This window comes from Leptosomus discolor, chromosome 4 (assembly GCF_034619465.1).
Source record: "Leptosomus discolor isolate bLepDis1 chromosome 4, bLepDis1.hap2, whole genome shotgun sequence".
Taxonomy (NCBI): Eukaryota; Metazoa; Chordata; class Aves; order Leptosomiformes; family Leptosomidae; genus Leptosomus; species Leptosomus discolor.
Genome location: NC_141394.1, coordinates 10,612,377 through 10,632,405, shown reverse-complemented (window position 1 = coordinate 10,632,405; position 20,029 = coordinate 10,612,377). Strand labels below are relative to the sequence as shown.

Below are 20,029 nucleotides of genomic sequence, written 5' to 3'. Positions count from 1 at the left end.
GATTATATGACACTCCTGCATTTGAAATCCTACAGCCTCCTGGAACAAAGTGTCAGCTGTTGCTCCTGGTTTTGTTGGAGGAGACAGGGCTACACCAAATTTGTACCAGTTAGATCTAATGATTTCTTTGTCTTCACTCAAGTTAGGAATTAGCTCCTGCATTTGCAAGTTTTATCACTCAGCCAGTTTGTCCAGGATGAATCAGGATCTGACGTTGTGGGCTTTACAAAACCAGTTCCACTCCACTTGCCAAAAAGAGTTTAATCTTGCACTGCTCTTTATTGCTTCCTCAAAGTTGTGCTCTGCAGTAAAGCAAATGTAACCAAAAGCTGTTGCAAAACTGGGAGATTAGCCATGTTCAGCTTACCCTCCATCTGTAACACAAGATAGCTGTCATCCTTTAGACACTGTGGTGCTCACTGTTGTGTTGCATGCCCATTTCAGTCCTTTTCCCTAATTAGGCAATAATCGTTATATACTAAGCTTAAGGAAGTAGGGTGAAGCAAGGTGCTATTTTCAGGTGTTACAAAAGGCTGAAGATTGGACCTTCTTGATGTTCCCTGAATGCCCACACACAGGCACTGGCAGCATGAGCCGTGCCTTTCTGTTACAGCCTCAGAGCTCCGTCTCAAGGAAGGTCTTTTGGTTGATTCAGTGGAGACTGAATCAGGCCCCCTGTTCCCTGCCTTCTGGTGCACGTGTGTGCATAGAGACCCTCCATACTTCCATCCTGCCGCCTCCTTGGAGATCACCTGCATGTGTCTGCAACATGAGCTGGAGATCATGTGTACCGCAGCGCTTCCTCTCTTGGCTTAAGCTTGGCTAAGATTCGGTTACCCTTAATCCACATTTCCAGGATCAGGTAGGTGTGGAAACAGTGCAAGGTTATCCTGCGCTGAGCTGCTGGTGCAGCATGTCTTCTGACTTAAATTCACAGCTTCGCTGTCCAGGTGTTGTACTACTACAAGGATATTGACCAAAAGGGTTCAGAATGCTTGCAGCTCAGAAGATGGGCTATGCGGCTCCCTTGCAGCTTTTTACTGATCAAATCAAGGGATAACGTGCTTTGCTTGCCATCATTCAGTGTGCTTTCCTGAGCAAAAAATAACGCTGAGGGATCATAGTACTCAAAAGTACAAAGAGAGTCTTTAAATCTCTGCAACGGAAAAGGCAAGGATGCGGGTTGTTCTTAATGAACAGGGTTGTCATTTCCCATCCGGCAGTGTTGAGCTTCCTTGTTTCTCTGGGCAAGGAGCTTAACAAAAGAGCTTTGTTTTAAACACACCTACACATGTAATGATAAAACGGTGCCCAGTTCAGCTCGCCCTCTGTAAACCTCCAGTTCAGCTTCCCTTAAGACAAGCCTGTCACAACAAATGTTAAAAGGAAAAGAATGTCCCTTTTTCTTTCTTCTGGCTGATGAGAGGACGACCTGTGCTTCTGAAATCTGTATGGAAAAGTGACTGGTGAAGTGGTTCAACCTCTCACTTTCTGCCAATGCTTTTCCATGTTATAGAACATCACCAGTGAGTGCCAACTTTAACTCATGCTAGTGAAGGATCTGACCCTAACAACCATTTTTTTTACTTTGTACATTTTCCTATGTTGTTTCTTTTCACAATCTTAGGCAGTACTAAGAGAGTCCTCTTTTGGCGTATGGTTTACATCTGCAGAGGGCATTTTAACCTATTTACTGACTTGCTTAGGACATGCTGTACTGTGAAATTTTTAGTGAAACAAAGACTTAAAATATGCGTCCTATCCTCTTCTTGCATTTGTGCTGTATAGGTAGTCAGGGTTGTCCTGCAGGCTCACATTTGGGGCGTCAGTGGTACACAGGTCCAGTGCTGCTCCTCATTCTCACAGGAAGAGTGAGAAACTGCAGAGAGATGAGTGCTAGAGCAGGGGGAGAGATTCTCCATGGAAAGCAGAAGGAGGATTAAGGACAAGCCCAAAGGCTGGGGCGAAGGAGAGTCTTGTTCAGTGTACTTCATTGCTAATCCCCTGCTTTGACTTTCCATTGCACCATTATGTGCTTTAAATAAAGTTGTCGGGTGGGTTTTTTTTCTCTCAAGAGCTGAGGGAGGCCTTCCTTAGCACTGGTGACTGAAGCAACTGAAGGCCAGCAACCGAAAGCCAGCCGTGCCGTGCCTGGGGGTGCACCCAGACTCGCATGCTGCAGGGGGACAGCTGGCCCGCTGCAAGGCCCTGGGGGATGCGAAGGACATACATTGCTGGCACTTGGTTGTCACATCTCTTCCTGCATTTTTATCAGCACTGAGCAGAGATCAAAACAGCATTGTGCGGGCTTCCACCCCCTCACAGTATTTGATTCTTTAGATGTCTTTGCCAGCCATCACTTTAAAATGAAGGGAACCTTTTAAGAGAAGTGCTCCTTCAGCATCCCTAAGAATCACATGCAGCCGCCCTGCTTGGTGCATCGTGTGGGAGTCCACATGCAGCCCAGCCTGTAAACTGATCCCTGTGAATGGGCCCCCAGGGTCGTCCCCGAGGGGTAAGGCTTCTGCCTGGGAGGTAGAGGGGAAGACCCCCCGCATTCAGTGATAACCCGCTTGTCTGCCCATGCCTGTTGCCGTGCAAATATGAGGGGGAGTGTGTTGTGTGAATGTCAGGAACGGTGTGTGATTGCTGCTTGATTCACTTGGAAGGGACAAGAACATAGCAGTGAAACTGAGGTAAGCTGAGCAATTTTAAGTGTGGCTGTTGGTGTTCCTTCACATTTATCTTCCTTGGAAGAGCTGGACTATTGTTGATGTGCAAAATCTTCCTGCTTTTACCTAGGCGGAGTGAAACTCCAGGCCGACCTCACTCCTGGCATTCAACGAAACTTGCAGAGAACCAACCCGATCCCAGCATGATGCAAATATCTCAGGGTACGCTTGGCACCCCTTGGCATCAGTCCTACCACTCCAGGTAAGCACTACACAGCTGTGGTCCTGTGCTGCGTAGGCAGAGATGTAAAGCAGTTTGCATTTTTAGTTTAGTGTCATTTGGCCTGTCTTCACATACCTCCCACAGGTATAGAAATCAGGCTCCCAAGCTAGCATGCCTCTAAACTAGTCGCCCAGTCTTATGTCCTTCCTTGTTTCCAGTGTCATGCTGGCTTCGGGGACACTCTGCCTCATGCCCAAGGATGTGTCTTGATGGTACTGACTACAAGATCAGGGCCTAAATCTAGAGCGCAGGAGCGAAGGAAGGGAACAAAGACATGATGGAAAAATGTTAACAGTAGCCTCCATACAGCTGGACAGGTTTACAAACAGCCAGCGTTAGGATTAGAGTCAGGAAGGCTTCGGTTTCTGTTTGGCTACCCAGATGAAGTGGCCATGTTTTCCTCCATTAAGTGCTCTGTGAGGTAATTAACAGCTAGGAAATTAATTGCTTTAAAAATCCCCCTTCCCGCCAAGATGGGAGCCCACTGTCAGGACATGAATGCAGCTTTCTGTGGATCGTAACGCAGGAGCTGGAGTCCTGCTCTGCATCCTGCAGACTGCCCCCATGTGAAAATGCAGCACGGTCATTTCCCCAGCAAAGGAAAAGAAATCCAAAGGCAAAATTAGCCCATTAAAAAAAAAAAAAAGGAAGAAGAGGGTGTAGGTAGCAGGGAAACCGTGCCTGTCAGCATAACTGAGCTGCTCTCAGGAGCAGCCGACAGTAGTGCATCACGGACGATACTCCCAGGGTGAGAAGTTCAGCGAGGGATTTCCTGGTTTTGGCAACTGCTTTCTGCAGGCGTCAGCTTTATCATAACTGTATGTGCATGGCTGTTTCTCTAAGAAGGTGGTGCAGTGGTTATCACTGCCCAAAAGACTAGACTAGTAACCTTTGCGCTGTTCAAAGAAGGTGGTATGAGGTTTTGGCCATGGACCGTGGCCGAGGCAGACTGGAAGCAGTGATGCGGTCCCAGCGAGTTTGGGCTATTTCTGTGAGGCCATGTGGTGCGGTGAGTAGGAAGAGGAGAGCTGCCTGGGGCAGACATAGCCCTCAGCTGCCCTAAGCAGCCTCAAAAGGTGCTTGTTGGTAAGCCTTGGGGCAGCTTGAGGGGGGGACAAGTTTAAATTCTGCCCTTGGAGGATTTTCCCTGGAAAGGCAGGAGGGTTTCAGGAGCAGGAAACTGTCCTTATAGCCACTGGGATTTAATCATTTCGTCTACAGGCAACACTGAGCCTTGGCAGAGGGGAGGAAAAAGAAAACAGAACATTAAAAAAAGTGAGGAGATGGTTGCAGAAAAAAATGTATGTTCATCTCTGGCCTTCAGCACAGATCGTGCTGTAACATATTCATTTCCCACCGAGCGGCTTTGCTTCCCAGCCGCAGCTCCTGGCAGAGCCTTTGGCAGCATAACTGTGTCTCCTGAGTGCTTGAAGAGGAGCACGGGGAACATCTAGTGGCCAGCCGGCCAGGGCTACGCTGGGCATTGCCACGGGGATACTTATTTGAACTAAAATATAGTGGTGCATTTAAATGGGTAAACCAGCTGTATCCTGAGATTTGCCATATCTCTTTCTCCCTGTCTCTGTGTTCCTGACATCTCTCTGCAGAGCTGCTGCTTTTTCCCCTTGCGGGCAGGCTTCCTGCTGCCTTTCCTCGTCCTTAGCAGCCTTCTCCCCCCTGTCTGCCCTTTGGGCTTGTTGGTGTTAATCCAGCAGGGTGGAAGTAACTGCGGCTGGGATATGATCTGGAGGAAGCTTTAGGCTCTTCGGCAGACACTTGTTAGGGAGGAGGCTACAAACACACCTGCTACCTCCTTGATTTCCAGGGCTGCTGTGCATCCCCAGCTCCCCCGCTGCATGGAGCAGGTTTGGTTTTGTTATCCCAGTGGAGAAAAGCACACAGAAATGGAGGTTGCCTTTCCCTGTGCCAGTTGAGGCTGCAGCTTGCACCCTGGCAGACCGTGGCTCCTCTCCATTCCTGCTTCCAGCCCTGAGCCTTGCCCTGCAGCCCTTTGCGTGGGACAGCAGTGTTTCCTTTCCTGGTGCTTTCCTGTGGCTTTGCCAGGGCACCGCATGTAGTTAACTGCACAGGGAACTAGAGAAAGAGATAATGAAGGGAAGGGAGCTGGGGAGGGAAGAAAAGTGAAATCTTCAGGCTATGCTCCTCAGTCCTCAGTGTATTTGCTTGAATCTGGAAGGAGAGATGAGCCAGGGGAAACTCCACATAAATTTGTGATATCCCCTTGTGAGGCATTAAAAGAACTGTGGCCAGCACAAGGAGCTTCCTTCCCACTGATAGAAAGATCTCTGAATATCCTTCCTTTTGAACACAACTCTGGTGGCTCCGAGTCCTCTTTCGACACACGTGTGTGTTTCGGAGCAGGTACCAAGGCGTACCTGCACCTGCTGAGCTACATGAGGAGGCGGCTCTGAAGACTTCCTGGGGCATTCTCAAACTGTTTCTGTTGTTGCACCCCCACTTGCCTCTATGCACAAACGCATGCATCTCTTCTCTGTCTTGTCAGTTTAGTTTTCTCGCAGCAAACAAACTATCCTTGGGACAGCTGAATTTCCAGGAAGCCTGCCAGGGCATAGCCTTCATCTCCATAAAAAGAAATGAAATGGGAATCATCATCATAGAATAAATGGGGAAAAGAAGACAGAGATTAGTTTCCCCCCCAGAACACTTCTCGTGCTCCTTTCCTCCTCCTCAGTGGCGTCTGCGCTCATTCGGCTTTCCAAGTGCTTTGGATAGGTTTGATGGGTGGGGTTGATCTTCCCTGGCTCCAGAGACGCACTGTCTTTCTGTCTGTATTTCCCTCCCACCCTTCTGTGGTAAATAAGAGCCATGTGTTGCAATGTCAAACAGTTCCTCTTTGTGAACTGGGATGACTGCAAACAGGGGATGGAGTAAGGCCCAAATATGGGTTTTCATCTGCACTTCTCAAAACTAAACATCTTGCTTCTGAGCTCACTTATAAGTTGTTGTGCCTCTCCTCTGCTGACAGTGGGTTTTTACTCTTCTCTCGCTCTTCTCCAGCTCCTCAACCAGCGATCTCTCTGGCTATGAGCATGGCTATCTGAGGAGAAGTCCTGACCAGTACAGTTCCCGGGGCAGCATGGAGAGCTTGGACCACTCCTCCCCTGGCTACCACCCTTGTCACCTGTCCCCGGCCAAATCCACCAACAGTATCGACCAGCTCTCCCACCTCCACAGCAAGAGGGACTCTGCCTACAGCTCCTTCTCCACCAACTCTAGCATCCCTGAGTATCCGGCTCCTCCTTTCAGCAAGGAGCACTCCTGCTCCATGGACAGCGTGCAGTCCCGAGGCGGCCTGCAGGAGGGGATGAGGCAAGCTGACATCAGGTACGTCAAGACAGTCTATGACGCTCAGCGAGGGATCTCCGAGGAGTATGAGGTGAAGTCCTCCGCCTTGCTTCCGAGCTGTGAGGCCCGGGCCTCACTGGACGGTCGCGGCCACGGCAGGCTCTACGGCTTCAGCCGGCACCACACAGCTCCCTCCTGGGCGCAGCCAGGCCAGGGCTCCTCGGACAGCAAGAGCCAGCTCCCCAAGGGACCTCCCTTGCCTCCCACTCGCAGCGACAGCTACGCAGCCATCAGGCATCACGAGAGGCCCAGCTCATGTGCTGGTCTTGATCTAAACAAGCCTGGTCGACCCCAGCCAAAAGGGGCCTGGCCTCTGCTTGTCAGCACTCTATCCCAGGGGCCGCTGCTGAAAACCCCCTTTGGAGAAGGGCATCTGCACACCGTGGTGGAGAAGAGTCCAGAGAGCAGCCCCACCATGAAGCCCAAGCAGAGCTATTCCCAGCCAGCCCAGCCAGGGCAGCCCCTGCTGCCTACTGGTGTCTACCCAGTACCTTCTCCAGAGCCGCACTACGCCCAGGTGCCCCAGCCTTCTGCAAGCAATAACGGGATGCTTTATCCAGCTCTGGCCAAAGAAAGTGGGTACTCTCCGCCTCTTCCAGTCTCTTACGACAAGGCCGTAACCAGCAGCACCCTGGGCTTTGACGAGAATGGAAACCAAAGCACTACAAACAGATCAACCATCTTCTACCAGCCCCTGGCAGCTGAGAGAAAGCATGATGCTGCAGCAAAACTCGTCCAGCAAAAACTTCCTAGCACAGCAAGCCCAGAAGTCTGCCTGGCCACGTTGAGAAAGGAGGATTTTTTACCCCCTTACAAGGTAGCACACAGCAACCGAGAGACCACAAGTACTGCACAGGCCACCAAACACAGTTTTCAAGCTCCACAGCCCCAGCTGAGGGATGCTAGTGAGAGAAAAATCCATTACCAACCCAAAGAGGACTGGATAGCTGAATCCCAGGAGGACAAAAATGGCAATGCACAGATAAACGAGAGAGATGCTGCTGCTCACCACCAGCGGGGTCACAGCAGGGCCAAGCAGTACGGCTTCTCCTCCTTGCAGAACATCCCAGAGAGCTCCAGGAGGCAAAGCAGCTCCGAGCTAAAAGAGATGCAACCAGGCGAGGGTTATTGCAACACCAAACTGTCCTTCTTGAACAGCAGCAGTAAAGAGGAGAAGGATCACAGGGGACAGGGGCACAAACAACGGAGTGATGTGGACCCACAGGCCTTCGCGAGGCAGGAGGAGGAGGAGGAGGGCACGAACATGACTCCGTTCCATGCTGCTGAGCCAAAGTGCGAAGAGCCCCCTTCTCCGCAGCACCCGAAGACCTCTGACTCTGGGAGGAGCCGGCTCAGCTCTAGCAGCACCCAAAGCTTTCCCTATGGCAAACCAGAGGTTGGCAAGCCCCGCTGCTCGGTGCTGGAGAAGGTCAGCAAGTTTGAGCAGCGAGAGCAAAGCACTCTCCGGCCCCAGAGTGCTGGCGTTCCCAGCTTCGGCCAGCACTACGGGCCGAGCAGGACGAGCCAGCCCTCCAGCACGAGGTGCTCTCTGCAGAGCCTGGAGGACATGCGGAGCAAGCTCCGTGAGCCCAGCCACCTGCCCAGTGAGCCAGGCAGGGTCTCCAGCCCCTCCGTCAGGAACGGGAAGCTGGAAGAGGCTGACTGGCACCCTGTAGAGCTGCAGATGGTGGCTTCGGTGAAGCAGGCAAGACCCAGCGAATACTACAGCCTGTGTCCTGAAAATGAGGTGCAAATAAGGGCAGCTCAGCTACCGAGAAGTAAAAGCACGTTCCAGCTGGGAGGTGAGCCTGAGAAGGAGGTCCTCTGGAAGGATAACGTCCCGGATGCCCACGGGCCGCAGCTGGACACACCATTTAACAGGGCCTACAGGAACAGCATTAAGGATGCTCAGTCCCGGGTGCTGAGGGCCACCTCCTTCCGTCGCATCAGCCCCCCATTTGGGAGCGCACCCAAGAGGATGACCCAGAGGCCTGCCTCGGCCCATGTGAGCATGAGGAGCACGGCAGCATCTCCCCACACTCCGAAGGAGAGGCACAGTATCACGCCGACAGAAGGCAGCCTCTCCGCCCTGGACTACGCCAAGACACAGCACGTCTTGCGCATCGGGGGCCGAAAGCGGCTGACGGCAGAGCAGAAGAAGCGGTCTTACTCAGAGCCGGAGAAGATGAATGAGGTGGGCATCTCTGATGGGGAGCCATCACCTTTCTCCTTCCAGAAGAAAAGCATCCATTTTGTCTTCCCAGAGAATACGGTGGCTGACCGGCGTAAGATCTTTGAAAGGGACAGCAAAGCTCCTTCCACAGCCAGCCTCTCCAAGCCGGAGCTCAAGCAACTCCAGCAGAACGCCCTTGCCGACTACATCGAGCGCAAAACAGGGAGACGGCCATCCTCACAAGATGTCGGGCTGCTCAGGGAGCGCTCCCACAGCTCCTACCTACAGGCAGGTGGCCCAGACAGCCAAAGCCTTTCCTCTGCCTCCAGCATGAATTCCCTCCAGGACCAGAACCTGTATCGCCGGAGGGAGTCCATAGAGCGGATATCCAGGACAGGGCGGGTATCTTCTACCCTTCCTCCCGAGCTCATGGGCTGCTTCGATATGAGTGGAGATGAGAAGAAGGTAGGGCGCCAGGATAGCTCGGTCACAAACCGACCCAGAACAGAGAGGTGCTGGGATTACAGAGCGAAAACGGAGCTCACCAAAGGCACACAGACAGACCCTCTGGGTGTGCAGGGCCAGCCTCGCTACAGGAAGAAGGAGCAGGTCTTTGAAACACCCTCCACCACCAGGAAATCCGGGAAATCGGTGTCTGTGGAAGATTTGCTCGATAGGTACGACAGTCAGACGGTCCCTGTGCACATACGTTCCCGATCATCTCCCACGGCGGATAAGAAACACCAGGTATGTGGAAACAAGATCGTGCTTGCGGGCAAGCAGGGCTCTCTGAACCAGGGAATGAGGGGGGATGTCAGAGGACAGGCTGATGTTCAGTCATGGCAATTACTCTGTTGGTTAGAGAGAAGTTAAATGTATGTTGAGATAGAGAGAGTTTATTGCGTTTCAGTTACCAGGAAGCTGTTTTAAATGCTTGCTGGTGGGGTACTGCTTCTGTTCAGCTTGCTTACTGCTGGGGCTATTTCAGGGATGTCAGAGATGCTGGGATTTCAGTGCATATGCTGGTAGCGTGCGTGTGTTCTTGCTGCTCTGGACATCCTGTCTGAGGTGTCCTGTTCATATCTGTCAGCATCGCTGGAGAAGCACTGAGCACCTTTCGGGGGGGGCGTACCATTAAGGTGGGGATACGCTGTTGCTGCTGCTGTTCTGCCTTAGCCCACTTTCCTGGTGCAAAGTAGAGAATTAAAGGCTGCTTGGAATTGGTTGGCCCCCACTGTGCCTGACAGTGCTGGGAAACACTCGGTGGAGGCACTGCCAAGTAACCATTATGTTTTGCCTCCAGCCCTGGAGGGAAACATTGCAGAGAAAACTTAGTGGAGACCCTGGCCGCTCTTTCCATGTCCCCTGCTTGGCGGTTGGGAACATGACACTGATGTCACAAGTGGGGAATTTGACTGACTCGGATGATGGTAAATAGTAGACCCAGGCTAACTTCTTAAAGAACAACTGCCCAGGCCAGCTCTTCAGCTGGCTGAAATCTGTTCAGACCTATTTAGGTAACCCCAACTGCTTGAACCGCATGGATTTACAGCAGTGGTGGGTCTGCTGCCCTGGCCCCGTTTCCACGGGGGAGAGGAGGAAACAACCAGGCTCAATTCATCGTGGGGAGAGGGAGAGAACAACCAAAATGTGTGGACAGGCTCCTTGCTCCAAATAGCCTGAACAGTCTCACATATTTACAGGGCAGCTAAGATCCAGGACGACTCCTTCTACTCTTGCACTTGCTGCTGGCCCAGTAGTACTGTGTCAAGTAATGTAAAGGAGGCTCTGGGCAGCGTCTCAGAAACAGGCCAAACTGGGATGTGGGGGAAGGAGCTGTCCTCCCAAACTCGTTGTGTGCTTCATTCTAAGTGTCCTCCCTCAGCAGACCTCAGATCCCACACTACATTTTTAAATAGAGAGAATTAAAAAAGCAGCTTGTGAATATCAAGTGACCGGAATGCATTTCCATAACCACTGCTGTCTCATCCCATCAACAGTATTTTTCCACACCAGCCTGGCATGAGGCTCATCTGTGCAATTCTTTAACACTTGCCAATCATGAAGTCTTGCATTCAGTAAGAGGGCAGTCCTTAAAAAAGAGTTAGGGTGAAGGCCAAGCTGCAACTCTTTCTCTGCCTCCCGGAACAGTCAGAGTAGCAATAAAAAGAGGCATCCAGAAAGAGAAAAATCACTAAAATTATTTCAATGACAGGTTGGACAATGAGCAGCCCTAGTTCATTTTTACCCAGCCCACTCTCTTGGACAGGGGGTGTACAGGGTGGTTCCTGAGATCTTTATTTCGCCCTTGTTGGCTCATTTTTCATCTTGCGTACGTTCAGCAGCCAAACCAGAGTTTCTGCCTGTTGGAAGCTGACTCGAGGCAGACGATGAACAGCACTGCAGGCCTACTCACAGGCTCTTAGTTCAAGTGTAGAAGAGGGGAGAACACTTACTGCTGTTTCCCAGAGTGATATAGCTGTATCCAGTTCTGGAATGAGGATTTAGTCCCATAGGAAGCAAGGCGCTTGTGAAAATCCTGTTCTTAAATCCTAATTCAAGAAAGCATGTTTGACTTCCAACATATACACTGATCCTTAAGTGTCTGTTTGAAAGGGAAGTATATGTTTAAGTGCGCTCTTAATTAGATTTGTTTCTGATCTGTCTCCAATACAAAACCACAGCTACAAAAGTGAGGGACAAAGCCAAAGCAGTAGAGTGCTTTTATTTTTTTTTTTTTTTTTGTCTTTTCAGACTTTTTGTGGGAAATGTTTATTTCCAGTTTAGCAGCAGATTTCTCTGCCTCACTGTGTGTTTTTCATGGCCTTGTGTACAGCGTCTAATGTTCCTTTCAGGCTGCATATAAATCACATTGCAATGTCACTGTAGGAATTTGTTTAAAGATGTAAAGAAATTGATAGCCGTGTGGAATTATTAGCTCCCAGTCTTCAGAATGCATTCTCAGCCTTCCTTCCTCTGCTTTTTCAGTCTGTCTCAGCCAGCATATCTCCCAGCTCCCAGACTCCTAAATCAAGATCTGCACTTACACTCCCTCTGCAGCAACACTGACCAAATAAGCAAATTACTGAGGGTGTGGGGAAGGGGGCACTGAAATGCTCTGCGCTGGAAAGATCATACGGGAGAAACTACCAAGCTCTTCAAAAGCAGGCTTAGCATTTGCTTTCATGTCTCATAATAGCCTGGTGTCCTATGGTGGGAGCTCTAGGGCAGAGAGAGTCAGGTTCACAAAGGTATTTCAGCTGCAAAGTTTATCTGGTTTTAGATGACATAAATGCCTAAAGAGGAGGCAGTTCCTGCGCTTTGGTTTTCAAAAGAACCAAGTGCCAGACTTTGTGATGTTTTTCAGCACCTCTGCCTGTGGCTGGAGTTTCCAGCCTTTGTGGCTGTTCAGCCTCTCTTCAGCGTTTCAGTCCTGTTTTGGTGCTGGGCTTGGGCACAGATTGTTCACTGTTTAGCTTTCCCGGTTAAGGCTGCTTCAGTGATGTCTCAGCTTCTTGCTTGCATGTAAAACAGAGGTGAACACCCAGGTCCCACTGATACCATTAACTAAAAATTACTAAAACATGCTAAACACATTAGTCATGGTTTTAGAAGAGGCAAGGACTTGCTGACAGGTTTTAAAAAACCATTTCTCTGAATAAGTCTGCCTGTTGGTCCACAGTCCATCCAGGAAAAGGCAGACAGGTCCTCTAAACAGGAGTAGGGTGCTGCAGAGCAGTACACCACACCAGAGTTTTCTTCCCATCTGTGTATGGCACATGCCGTGCTCTCTTCTTACTAGGATGCATCCTTGGTTTGTTATTTTGTTTTGCTTTCTGCTCACTGCTAATACTGTCTTTGCACTCCAGGACCTGCTGAGAAGGGAAAGCAGTGAATTTGGCCCCATGGTGAGAGATCCTTTCTATGTGGCCAGTGCAGAAACCAGGTAGGTATATGTTAATGCCCCCTTTGTCACTGCAGGATCAGCTCTTGCTATCCTGCTGCCAGCAGCAGTTGTCACGTGTTGTGATCATGACAAAGTAGGGAAAACATCTGCACGGACGCAGTTCTGGGTGTGCTGTGCCCTGCAGAGTTAGGAGGAGTAAGTTGCTGTGAGCTTTTTTTTTCACTACAGACATTATTTCACTGTCAGGTCCTCCTCACGTCGTCTTGGAGCATGTTTCTGCAGCAAATTTCCAGTTACATAACTTCCAAAATGTATTTGATCTGCTGTTGGAACCCAGACCCTATCAAAACTGAAGGATTCTTAAGGAAAAAATACTTTGACGTCCCGCTCTGTTCAGGATGCTGCCTCCCCAAAAGCAAGTGAACATTTGCGTGGACTAAACCCAGGAGATTTCATTTATCTTGCTGAATTGGGAGCTTGTGTTTAGGCTGCTTTCCTTTGCGCAGACAGGATATTTTCCTCAGCAACAGAGGAGAGAGAAATGTTTTCGAAAATAGAAAAGTGTAATCATAAAACTCATAGTATTAGGACTTATGTAACTATCCACTTAGCAGTGGATTGTTTTGAAGTTAACTAGAACTGAAGTTGATCTTGCTGTATTTACATTTAAATAATAAATAGATGTTTGCCCTAAGCTCTGAGTGCCCAAACAGCTAACTCATATTACAGTAAAAACCATCAAGAGGGACTAAAAGAATTACTCACAAAGGAGCTCTGTTTCTCACAAACTTGCAGTAAATGTCAGCCCACTCTGTTGTCACAGTGGGAGTTAACACTGTTGTCTCCAAAGGTTTCACCACGCAGCTCTGGGTCAGGCAGCAACAGCTAGAAGTAGGGGAAGACTCCTACTCCAGCTGGAGCCTGCTTCTGACTGACTGGCCATTTTTTCCCCTAAGAAGACATAAATGTTGTTTTAGAGGGACTCAATCTGCCTTCAGGCACATCCTTTTAGGATTATTTAAAACACACTTGTGTACTTTGATTTGGAACAACTTTTTCCATTTTTTTCCTGAGAGAACAATACAGCTGGTTTAGTTCATCCTGCCTCCCCGTTTCTTCTAGAGATGGCATTTCATCATTCTTCTCAATAACTACTTGCAGCTTCCTTTTTGTTTTTTTTTTCCCCCCCAACCTATTTTCCAAGTAATGGGATTGAACACCCAGACTGAAAACAAGTTTATTGGGGCACGAAATGTAGGTTTCTCATTTTCATGCTTCACTGCACAAAGATTATTGGTATTAACAGTTTTATGATGTTTCTGCTGCGTAGGCATCCTGCATGCTCTGCAAGCACATTTCTTCTGGGAGATGTGAGATTGCTTTGCCTTCTTGATCAGAATTGGATTTCCCAAAAGATAGAACAAAAGGAGGGGAGAAGACGGGAAAAAGCCTTTGGCTCTGAGGACACAGGGTCCCACTACACAGGCAAATGCCTCCCTACAAGCCTCAGCTGCTGAGTGATTCTTCTTATGTTACTGCACCTGAAATGACCTGGAAGAGAATGGGCATGAGTTTTGGAAGCCAGAGGGCTCTGATCTTGCACTGTTGAAGCCAGGAGAAGTTTTACATTTAATTCTCAGTGAGAACAAGATCTGAACCCTCTGCAGACCGAAAGGGACAGGTAGACCAGGACCTTACCCATGTGTCAATGATTCACAGAAGGAGTTCCACTATTAGGATACTGTTGAATGTTCCCCTGTCCCAGTGTGAGTGAGTATTTCAGTCTGGTTCATGTGGGGTTATTGTAGTGTCTTTAATCCATCCCTTAGGAGATGCAGTCTTTGTCCTGTGACTGTCAGCCCAAAATAGCTGGTTTTCTAGTCGGTCCTCTCACATCTAACCATCACCACCCTGTCGCTGTCTGCAGCGTGCTCCATGCACGGGCCCTTCAGGGAAGGCAATAGCAGGCAGTAGGAATTATGCATCTAGGTTTCCTTGGGACACAGCTGCTTAGTGTGCTGGAGAGGAGATGAGACCCTCCCTGCCACCTCTTGCTCAAGGAGGAAAACCATCGAATGCTGAAGTTGGGGAAATCCTGGTCAGCGATCACTTGGTCCGCTCACACGTGCTCCATGACTTATGCTCCGTGTTCTTATGCCACTCCCCAGGTGTCGTACAATAGCTGCCTTGTAAGCACTGTTGGGAACGGTTGTTGCTTCACCAGTTTTAGAATCCACAATTGCTTCCACAGTAGGAGTTATCTTTTAATTAGAGAATTACCATCTGGCGTTTCTGACAAGCACTGAGCATCCAAAAAGAATACACATTGCTACTGTCCAGGAACCACAGACAATACCAAGAGCAGTCTGTCTGGGAAGATTCCCCACCCCCAGGCAAAGGCTGCCAAATTCTATTCTCAGTTACACCAGAATAAAGCCAGAACGACCCATGTCTTTGACAGAGTTATTCTTAATTTGTACCAGTACATCTGAGAGCAAATTTGGGGCCCAAGTCTCAAACGTCACAGGTTGGATTATTTGGACAATGCATCTCAAGAACAGAAAATACATTTGCAGTAGAGCTTTATTGTATTTTATTATTTTATGGTATGGCTTCATGTTTTTAGGGCATCTTCTCTTGCATCTCTAGTGCTATTATTACTGCTCATTTTGTTTGCCAGCTAAATAGCTGTATGGGCAAGTAGGTTTGGCTACGTATTCTGCGCAGGATCGTCACTTCAAAGGCCAGACACTGTTTCTCAGATTCACGTGAGAACATCTTAAAAGACATAGAAGGAATAATTTAATCTGCTGGTTTTGCAGCCTTAACATCCGTTTGCAGTTGAAGTGTATTGGCTTTGGTTTTTCTAACACCTGTGTATCATGAGTGGAGTTTTTTTTTCTAGCAGGATTCCAAGGTCATAAGAGCTTTTTGTATTTTTCTCCACAAAGTAGCGCATTTTTTGGCCTCACTTTGTTCTCAGAGACAGTTGAATCATTTTAATGGCACCTTTCCAAAAGGAGCAGATAATGTTACAGGAATTTTTGGCCCATAAAGCTGAAATTCTTACAAATTATCAGCAATTGAGAATGGAGTTTGATGGCAGATAATGTCAAGGAGTCTTACCGTACAGCAGTTGCTACCAGCCCCATCTGTAGCAAAGAAAATTCAAAGCAAGGCTGGAAAGAAAGCCAGGCACTTAGGTTTTCCTAAATTTTTTTCTATTACGTTATTGCCATGATGCTTGCTACATGTGTGCACATATGTGTGTGATCTGGCACACACTGGAAATGATGGGAGATGGTGAGTGGGAATGGATCTGCCTCTGTGCCCATAGCATTAGCAGACTGCATTTTAGTACCAGTTTCAAAGCACAACTGCACCTCGCCTAAATCAGCAGGCACTGACCCAGGCCTCTGATACGGTTGCACAATGTCCTCATTAAGGAGGTGCACAATAGCTTTTCTTGCTCATTGATTAATTATTAATCTTATCGTGGTCTGTCTCTTGGTATTTAGGTCTTTCAGCAAGCAAGAAAGAAGCCACTCAGAAAAAATGGCATTCACAAGTTATTATCCACATCCTCACCACAGCAGCGAGGTTGTCACCGGGTCTGCCCCACTGGCTGAGAACCACAAGCTTTCAGAACTTTCCAGGCCAGATAGCAGGACTTCTGCATTTGTCCCATCCCCAACAGAGGCAAGGAGTCACTATGCTGAGCAAAAGCAAGGTGTTAAACCCTTGTTCCTTAACCTTACTCCTTCTGGATCTGGCCAGTCCTCCCCTAATACACCCACCCAGACTCCCTCGGACTTCCAGAGTGCAGGTGATGGTCAGGCTCTGAGACAGCACCACGCCAAACGAGATGCTATTCCCCCTGAGGGCAACAGTAATATTCAGGCACAGTCTTTGGATGGTGTACAGGATAGATCCCCCGAGACACCCACAGAAGAAATTATGTGGAGAAGGAAAGCTGGGCTGCTTCACAGATCCCTCCCACCCAAAGTGGTGTGGGCTCATTCAGTCAAAGACAACAGCTACCCAAGGGCTATGATGTCTCCTCCAGCGGCTGGGCCAAAGCTCTCCCAGAGGTGGCAGTCCCTGCTGACACAGAGCAGCACTTCTTCTGACCCAGAGACTCCTTCTCCCCAGGGGACAACCCATCTCCGGATCTCGGAGTCGGGCCTGCAGCTCACGCCCCCACCTTTGCTGCAGGACGATGAAGACGACGAGGTGTTTGTCATGCCTTCCCAGCCTGGTGTCGTTGCTTCATCCTTCTCACCCCCACTGCCATCCCGTCCTCTTCCTGAGCTGAGCTCTTGCACTTCTGCAAACGGCATGGAGGAATTCCCACCTCCTCCCCCACTGGTGGCGCTTGAGGGGAATGGGGCAGCTGGAGACAAATCCACCAGGCTCACAGAGGAGGCCAAAGTGAGGTAAGGGAGGGCTGTAACGCAGCGTCTCGGGCGTTGTAGGGCCATATACAGTAAGATATGCGGGGCTGCAGACAAATGTGACTGACCTCCACAGCTCCGCGTGCCGTGACGACCCACCCACAGCTGCCAGCTGAGTGGGAAGCTTGCAGAGGAGCGCACGCGTTATAAGGGGAGAGGGGCAGACAGACAGACTCACTGCTGCTAGGCTTTGCTGGCTGCCAAGAGTGTTGTCAAACGATGTAGCCAGGGCAGAGCACAAAGCAAGAAGGCAAAAAGCTTTGCGGCCCATCAGCAGATGCATTGACAGGTGCTTAGCCGGCAAGGCAGAGCGGGTTATGGGTGAGACACTGTCCTGGTCTCGTTCTCCCTGCAGTTACCATATAGATTTCAGTGGAGTTGCGTCCTACTTGCTCCAGCATGAAGAGTTAAAATGGCTGCCGGCTCCTTCCGGTTGCTGGTTTTTCAGAGAGAACGATGAAAATCCATGATGGTTTTTCCAGACAGTTAAGAGTTTCCCAGAATACATTTTAGACCTGGCACAAAATAAGGCTGTTATGAAACAGTGACCATCTGCCAAGAAGTAACAACACAAATATGTCACAGTCACACTCTATAGTGAATTTTTCCTGAAGGATAGGACTTCGGGCTAGGTGCCCAGCTGGTTTAACTTGGCACGGCTTCCCTCGCTCCCAAGGAGCTGCTCTGATTTCCATCTGGGAAGAATCTGGCCGAGGCTGTGCTAATGATTGGCTTTTCCAACATGAAAAGGACAACTGAGTATACACTGCTTAGTGTGGTACTCCCAGGTGGTGAGACGCAATGTCCCTAGCCTGTGAGCAGAAAACAAAGTGACTTGTTCCTCACTAGTTCTTTTCTGTGTTGGAATGACAAAAACAGCAGTGTTCAGGTTGAGGGGACAATATGCTTCTGGTGCCAGTATCATAGAATCATAGAGTGGTTTGGGTTGGAAGGGACCTCCAAGATTATCTAGTTCCAACCCCCCTGCCATGGCAGGGACACCTGTGGGCCTTTCCATGCTGAAATGAGAAGTAAGACACAGAAGTGAGAGAGAAGGAAAGCTTACTTGTCTTAGGCCTTCACCATGTGTCCACAATGTGTATCCTAATCTCACAGAGTTTTTCTGTCCATAGCAGCTTCAAAAGCTTTCCCAAAGCCCTGGCCGAGAGGGAGATAACAGGGCTGGGCACCAGTATCGGTGAAAATAATTTGCCTCTCTCACCACCTGCATCAAAGAGGACTAGCTCTCCCTCTGCTGTGGATAAACAGCACCAGTTACCTACTTCTTCTGAAGAGCCCCAAAGTGCTGATAGACAGCCCATAACTCAACCCGAAGGTAACCACAGAGAGCCAGCAGTCACCGCCGGAGAGTCAGAAAACGGCAGCCTGGACTCCGGGATACTCGGCGCAGCACCTCCAGCGAAGGCAAAGAAAAAAACCCCAGAGGATATTAAGTCTGAAGCTCTAGCAAAAGAAATTGTCCATAAAGACAAGTCTCTGGCTGATATCTTGGATCCAGATTCCAAAATGAAAACAACCATGGACTTAATGGAAGGGCTTTTCCCCAGTGGAACCAGCTTGCTGAAGGAGAACAACATGAAAAGGAAGATGACGCAGAAGAAAGCTAGCAGGGCAGCAGTCGAAGATGACACGTAAGCACTGCTTGCTTGGGTTGCGGGCTAATGTCGCAGCAGAACTCACTGCCTGCCTGCTTGCAAGGACAAGCCTGTGCTGAGTTTTTCTGCAGGTGTATAGGTGGACACTGGCAGAGTGAGTTTCTCAGTTCCCAGGTTCTGAATGCCCTTTCTCATGAGCTCGGCTGTACGTGTGCCTTTGAGCTCACCTCTCCGGGCTGCGTAGAAAACGATGCTGAGCTTGGTAACAGGGCGGGAAATGAACCATCTCTGTAAATGTTACTTGATTTTGCTATCTTAACCTTTGTAATCTGAAGCACTTCACTCCAAAGCACAGTAACAGAGATATGAGAGTAAAATCAGGACCAGAACAGTGGTGGCCAGAAAGATAATGAGAGGCCAAATTTTGGAAGGAGGGATGGGGGCGCCTACCTGTTACAGGGGGATGCAAAGATCAGCCCAAGTCCTCCAGTGTGTTTTTTTGAAGGTAGAGACTCCCAAGTGACAGCTGGAGAACCATCTAGAAGTAAATTGTAATAAATCATGCCAGATAATAAGGTCAGTCTAGCCATCACGAGCCGAGATGTGCTGATTTACCTTCAGGAAGGCTCTGATTCTGTATAGAGCAAGCTGTTAACCAGTCAACATTTAAACAGAGCAGCTGTGCTGTTCTGCGCAGGGGAGAGGTATGAAAGCAGCTGACATGCACCCTCTGACGGCAGGAATCGGCCATTTCCCTTGTGGTTAATACACTGGGAAGGTTCCAAGGAGGGAGTGCTGGAAAACCATGGATCTAGGCATAGCAAAAAGTCAGGCTCAGCCTGAACTCCTCCTTTTTCTTCACTGTGGTGTAGGAGAGAAGAAAAGGAAGCTCCTGTAACCCTGGTCACCTGTCCTGCTTATTACAGTGTTTCAGCAGCCAAAGCAGAACTGCTGAATAAAATCAAGGACTTGCCAGAAGAAGTAGGTGAGGAAGAGGAGCTGCTGGATATCAATGAGAAGAAGGTAAATTCAGCACACACCACCATTTGCCGGTTACATTCCTGAAATAATAACAAGCCCTAAAGTAAAGTGTATTTCTCTTTGGCAGTCCCAAGTTACGTGGGGGCTGAGTGCATTCAGGCCACCTGTGAAGCTTCATTAGGGTGACCCAGATTGAACGAAGAGAGCTAAGCTGAGTACTGGCCGCGAATTTGAGTACAGACCTTGCACAACCCTGAGGCGCGCCTGTGTTATGCCAGATGCTGAGCATACAGGTTGTAAGAGGGAGGGTCTGTCCTGTAGCAAAGAAGGAAAAGGGAGACTTGAGCAAGGACAACTCAGGTTAGAAACAGGAGCAGAGTCCAGCTAGTGACTGCACTGTCTTGAGTGCATAAGGTTTTGCCCTAGGATTTTTCTCTTCACTGAAGCCAATTTACCCATTTTGCCTGCTGTCTGCACTCACTGCCTCCAAAGAAACGTTGGTTACTCTTTTTTCCCCCAAGCTTCATTGTTTCACAGGCCTGCTGAAAGCCATGTG

At 49.2% G+C, this 20,029-nt stretch overlaps 1 protein-coding gene across 2 annotated transcripts in view; it reads left to right on the top strand.

Annotated features, from left to right (window-relative positions):
• SHROOM3 (shroom family member 3) overlaps positions 1–20,029 on the top strand; it is a 151,593-nt gene that overhangs the window by 126,768 nt on the left and 4,796 nt on the right. For both annotated transcript variants that reach the window (XM_086463812.1, XM_086463813.1), the window contains 6 exons: positions 2,803–2,934; positions 5,995–9,262; positions 12,385–12,461; positions 15,941–16,858; positions 18,010–18,528; positions 19,365–19,515. In XM_086463812.1, the coding sequence (XP_086319938.1) occupies positions 2,876–2,934; positions 5,995–9,262; positions 12,385–12,461; positions 15,941–16,858; positions 18,010–18,528; positions 19,365–19,515 (4,992 nt within the window). In that variant the 5' untranslated portion in view covers positions 2,803–2,875. The remainder of the gene's footprint in view (positions 1–2,802; positions 2,935–5,994; positions 9,263–12,384; positions 12,462–15,940; positions 16,859–18,009; positions 18,529–19,364; positions 19,516–20,029) is intronic.